The sequence below is a fragment of the Pygoscelis adeliae genome, unplaced genomic scaffold (genome assembly GCF_000699105.1).
Source record: "Pygoscelis adeliae isolate BGI_AS28 unplaced genomic scaffold, ASM69910v1 Scaffold212, whole genome shotgun sequence".
Lineage (NCBI taxonomy): Eukaryota > Metazoa > Chordata > Aves > Sphenisciformes > Spheniscidae > Pygoscelis > Pygoscelis adeliae.
This window is the reverse complement of record NW_008824235.1, coordinates 27,832-33,577: the sequence shown is the minus strand read 5'-3', so window position 1 is coordinate 33,577 and position 5,746 is coordinate 27,832. Positions and strand designations below refer to the sequence as shown.

At 36.3% G+C, this 5,746-nt stretch overlaps 1 protein-coding gene across 1 annotated transcript in view; it reads left to right on the top strand.

The window, feature by feature from the left end:
- The window catches only part of PMS1 (PMS1 postmeiotic segregation increased 1 (S. cerevisiae)), a 46,222-nt gene extending 41,531 nt beyond the window's left edge, over positions 1 to 4,691 (top strand). Inside the window, 2 exon segments of the mRNA XM_009334969.1 lie at positions 1,368 to 1,528; positions 4,265 to 4,691. Of these exon segments, the coding sequence (XP_009333244.1) occupies positions 1,368 to 1,528; positions 4,265 to 4,453 (350 nt within the window). The 3' untranslated portion in view covers positions 4,454 to 4,691.
- Positions 4,692 to 5,746: the final 1,055 nt, after the last annotated feature.

The window sequence follows — 5,746 nt, the reverse complement described above, 5'->3', positions numbered from 1 at the left end:
TGGGGTGGCTCCCTGTATCAAATTCCCACTCTGGTCAAAGTATCTCTTGCCATTAAGCTTAAAAAGGCCCAACAGCATTATTTACCTGGTGACACATCCATATTTAGAAAAATTTTCAACCTGCACAGTCCTCCTGTTCATCTGTGCTCTTATTTAACAAAACTGTCAAATAAACAGTGCCTGGTCATGGATAACTAGCTAATGAAAGTACATTGTGGTGACTTACATTGCATATATATTTTCTCTGACTTCTGAAATCTTTCACATCGTTGTTTGTATTAGGAACATGAATGATTTTATCATTCATGGTTTGCTAGTTTAATCCACTTTGTAGCAATCTATTTGTCTCCAGCTTTTCTGACTTTGCAAAAACCATTCGTGACTCAGGCTGAATGTAATTTATCCTACCTGGGGCCATTACACAAGAGTGGATTTATTTTCATGATGAATTGCGTTCTTCAATGCTCTCCTGAAGCTCTTTACTTCTTAGACTTCTAGTGGGGGGGAAAAGGGAAGGTAGCCTTGCAGGTTGGGTTGAGATTTCTGTGCACCCAACGTGAATGAGAGGAGGAGCTCTGAAGGACTGCACGAGAATATGTGAGCCTGACCCCTAGAGAACTTGCTTCTGACTGGGAGTGGAAGAAAAGTTAGCTGTACAGTAGCAACTTCATTCAAATTTTTTGCAAGTAGTGTGAATAAGAAGTGAAATCTCTCACACCTCAAAGATTGAATAGATATTTTGTTGGGAAGGTTTTTGAAATGTTTTATTCATCATTCCTGTTCAGAATGGTACCTGCTGCAGCAGTGATGTGATATATAAATGATAGTAAGAAGTCTGTCACAGAGTCTTTAGTTATATGGGCTTGAGTTTTTTCTCTGCTGTGGTAAGAGAAAAAAACGCTTTTTATTTCAGTAGAAGCTGAATTTGTTAAAATAACATTTGAACTCTACAGATGTTTAAACCAATTAAATAGGAAATAGTGCCAACACTGTTTTAATTTTTTTCAAACTAAATTGTATTTTATTACTAGCTTCTACTTTAATTTCCTGTATGTTTAATTAAAGCCATAGAAGCTTTAATTAAAGGAATGCTGCAAAATGTTTTAAGCATTTAAACAGTACCTGCTCGGATTTGAATTAAAATAAGCTGAGACATTCGTGATGTGAATAGGCACACATCATCGTAATGAAACATGGGACAAAAATGCTTTTCACTCTAAGGGAGGAGCAAAAAAAGTTTCCTAATTTTATTGAGTTTGTGAGAATAATTTACCAAGTGATTTTACATCAGTTTAATTTTCTCTGAATTGCTCCAGAATAGAAATCAAAGCAGTGTATGAATTACTGTTTTGTTTTTATGTCTTCAGGTGCTTCAGCTATGGAAAGTCATCTGGAAATAGAAGGGATTGCAAATTGTCTGCCATATTATGGTATTTCTGATTTGAAAGAAATTCTGAATGCAGTAGTTAATGGAAATGCAAAGGAAGTATATGAATGTAGACCTCTCAAAGTAATAAATTACTTGGAGGTAAGACAGAAGTTTTCTTTTAAGTATTGGCCAGCTAAGCTTATAATGAATCCTTAAACAGCTTGAAAATCTTTCTTCAGCTTTCTGTTTTAATTAATGTAGTTCTGTTCTAAACAGAAGTTCCTTTTGAAAAGGAGACTGTCATATCCTCTCTGAGGTGTATGGGTTCTGCATTGCTTGCCAAAATACTTCCATCAGACGTAGCCAAAAGCAGTCGTCCCGACGTGATATAATACATGCTGAAAGCTGATGTTCACAAAGTGTTTCTATATAGGCAGTTTTCAGACTAGAAAGGTATTTCTCCATGTAAGAATACAGAACTGCCATAAAATTGCTTTACAAAGTCTAGAAAGCAGTTGAATCCAGAACAGTCATCAAGATTTAACTCCTTTATAAATAAATCTATGAAGAAGTCATAAAATGATTTAAGGTAATAGTTTATGAAAAGTAGGTGTTAATTGAAGCTGAATTCTCATGTAAACCTCAATGACATGTACATCGTGAAAATCAGAAAGTGCACCATTTCCACTTAAAGAAGAAAAATTCCTATGATTCATTCAAAGAAAGGGCAGAGAGAGACAAATGGAATTTTTTTTTGCCAGAAAAGCAAGCTGTCACTGGAATTAAGACATTGAAGTAAAAAATGAAGTCTCACATACGGTGAACCCCATATGCCTCTGCAAATGCTTGTATTTAGTTAACATCAATAACTTCTGTAGTTAAAGGAAGCACATACTGACAATCTTATAAGTCCACCCTGTTCAATGCAATAGTGACTAAGTTCTGCAGTGCACTGACAGAGAGGAAGCCGTGTGTTCTTCACAAGCAGCCAGTATTATTAGTTGCCAGAAATACGGTACTTGAGTAAAAGAATCTTGAATCTGTTTTCTTACAGAAGTTGTTATGCAACAGTTGGAACTGGAATGACTCTTGTTAATATTTGATATGCAAATAGATAAAATCATCCACCCAGAGACAATAATAGGCGTGCTGTTTCAGAGGCAACTAATATATGTGGTACTAGTTAAAGCTGGAGTAACTAACAGTAGTAGTTTTCTATCACTTCTTGTCTAGATGTTTCGCTAATGCTATCTTTAATCCCAATTCTTAAAATCTCTGTTCAAAAAGGTTACCAAAATATATGTTAAGTCTCTTCTTACTTAAGTATTTGCTAATGTGCTTTCCTGAATCTGGCTACTTCAAAATGGGACCTAGACATTTACACAGAATGTGTGTTTTATCTTTTAAACATTTATTATACAAATCTTTCCCTGTCTTTTTGGGGCAGTAAGTTTACAGCTGCCTTTGGAGTGAGTGATTCCGTTGTGTATACTGAACCTTTCTCGTGCACTCACGAAAGAAGCTTAAAGAAGGGATGAGTTAAGTGTTGAGACAGGAATGATTTGTAACTTGGTTTGGAGGCAGAAGCTTTATTTCCTTTACTTACAAATTTTACTTACAAATACCCATCAGTCAGATTGAGTCGAATGGAATTTGTTTAGAGTGAGAGAGAGAGATACAAACATACGTGTGTGTGTGTGTGTATGTCTATATACAGAGATACATATAGATAGACACACACAGACACACATATAAAGATATATATCAAGAGATTATCAAACGAAGGCATATTAAGAGCAATGATGATCCTGTGAGGAACTGTTACAAAGAAGATGCATGTGCAGCAGTAACAGTAGCTGTAAAATACATATTAACTAGGAAGTATATGGCTTGCCGTCATGAAAAAAAAACCTAAAAATAAGCACTGAGTTTTTTGACCATTCTGAGGGGTAAACACTGGAAACTCCATTCACTGTCATGTTCAGAATTGCAACTTTTATCGTAAGTTTCATGTTTGAGCAGGCAGCATGCCTGCAGCTTTTGCTGTCTTTTGGTAGGCCCAGAAGTAAGAATAGGGTAATGGTTAAAGAAGCAGCCTTCCTAGGTAGAGAATAGTCCATAGGGAACTTTTTTCCATTTGGAAGAGTGCGAGAAAACCCCAGACAAACAGAATGAGAAGATTCAGATTAAAACGTTATGAATGCTGCTTCAGGTTTGTACAATGTGAAGGGAGATTGTATGCCACATCCATTTCTGTCTAGGCAACGTTACTGAAGTACAGAAGAGAAGGCAGGAAGGCCCATCTTGGAGGACGAAACAAAAAACCTGACACCTTCTTTTTGAAGTTGCTTGATTCTTTGAGGATGGGAGCTTCAGTAATTGTATTTAGCAGTCACTTCTGCTTTCTAGTATTGTGAGATAACTGGATGCAAAATAGTTAATACAGCATTAATCTAAAATTTCACTATAGTTTTTTTAAAACTTTGTTTAGCTGACTGTTTGACTTCATTTATTTTAGTTGTAAAGTTTGTGGTGTAGAATGTGTCTTGTGCACTGGTAAACATCTCCAGCTGATACTGGTGCCACCAGGAAATAAGATATTCAGAAACACAAAGCATCTTGCAAAAGTGGACCCTAAAAGAAAAAGAGTGCAGACATGACCAGGAGACTGACTGTGTGTGACGCCATTGTAGAAGTGTCATGAAATGACCAATAAGATATGTTTAGAGTTACATTTGGGTTTCTGGGATTCGGAATATGTATCAGCAGAAAAGAGAAGAGTGACCTTTAAACAGTGAGTGCTTAATTCCTGCTTTCTGGTAGCCCCAGGTTAGTGTGTTAAAAAGTGGTACTTCAAAATTATTGGGGTTTTGTTTTTGTTTTTCCTTTCCACAGGGAGAAGCAGTACGTTTAGCTCGGCAGCTGCCCTTACATTTGTCAAAAGAAGATGTACAAAGCACCATTTACAGGATGAAGCAACAGCTTGGAAAGGAAAATAAAGGCTGTGTTCATGGTCGTCCTTTTTTTCATCACTTAACAGATATTCCAGAAGCTGACAAGCACAACTCCACGGAAATTATTTAGTAAATGGAACATTTTGTTTGGGATCATATTTCTCTTGCTTAATTTTGATCATTACTCTGTAATTCCAGTATGTTTTGTGCAAAGCTTTTGTATAATGACTTTTCGTTATCATTATGTTCACCTCCTAGAGACTTTTTTTATTTAAATTCAAATGCTACTTGAAAACTGGTAGTAAATACTGTAGAAAAACAACTCATCACTATTTTTTTTAAAGAATTTATTAAAGGTGTGTTCTCAACTGGTTTGATGCATTTCTTATTGCTGCAGGTTTAGAAAATATCAGTATGTCAAAATTTTTTAGATGCGAAGTGGTTAGAAGTTGCTTTCAACAGAGCCTGGCAAAGTTTATTGTACTAAGGACATGAGATGTTAATTTTCAAAGGAATGCCAGGTAGCTGTAGGTACTTAAATGTGGCATTGTCATGCAGTTATTATAGTTACACTTTTATGGTGTTGTATTTCTATCTGGAAATTGTTAGCTCACGTAAATGAGTATTGAAGTCCTAGTGTCCAATCTCCAAAAAGCTTTTTTACACACTTACAAAAGTGTGATTCTTAAAAGGATAGTGCGCTTTTAAAACTTGAGATCAACAAAAACTGGGCTGTGACTTGAAAGATGAAAGTATCAGAGTCAGAGGAGCACAGGTTAGCACTGAAAGCAGATGCCAATACATGTGTGTTGGCACAATGCTATACACAAACTCTTTGGGGCTGGGAAACATAAACTGTCCTCACTCAAGGAGAATGCGTCATAACTAGGGCAAAGTCTGCTGTATAGAGAGCTGCTGATTCTGGTAAACTTGTTCATTCTCTTTCTACCAGAAGGTAATGTTTACTCCTCTATTTCAACTAGTAGCCTACTTCCATAAAGCTACCTGATTATGCCTTCTGTGCATAGCACAAAAGAGTATGTTTTAAAAGTTTCAAGAAAGATCAACCTGAAAATTCCTGTCCATCCCCCATTGTTCTGTTGTTAGCAAATCCTGGCACTCTGAAAATGTGGTGGTAAGACCTAGCTTTGCAGCGTTTCTGTGGCTGCTAGGTAAATGGTTGAAAGTTGCTGAAAGACCTGAGTGCAGTCTAGTTTGTGGACAGGAGTATCGGACCAGACAAGCAAATGTACAATCTCAAAATGTAAAGAACTGCTCTATTGCTCTGTATCAAACAATGCTGAAGTGGTGAACTAAGTTAAGAAATCACATCACAGCAATACATGACAACATACAAATTCTAAACTGAAAGGTAATGTTTATGTTTTTATGCCGTTCAAGTAAGTGCATCCTTTTCATATAG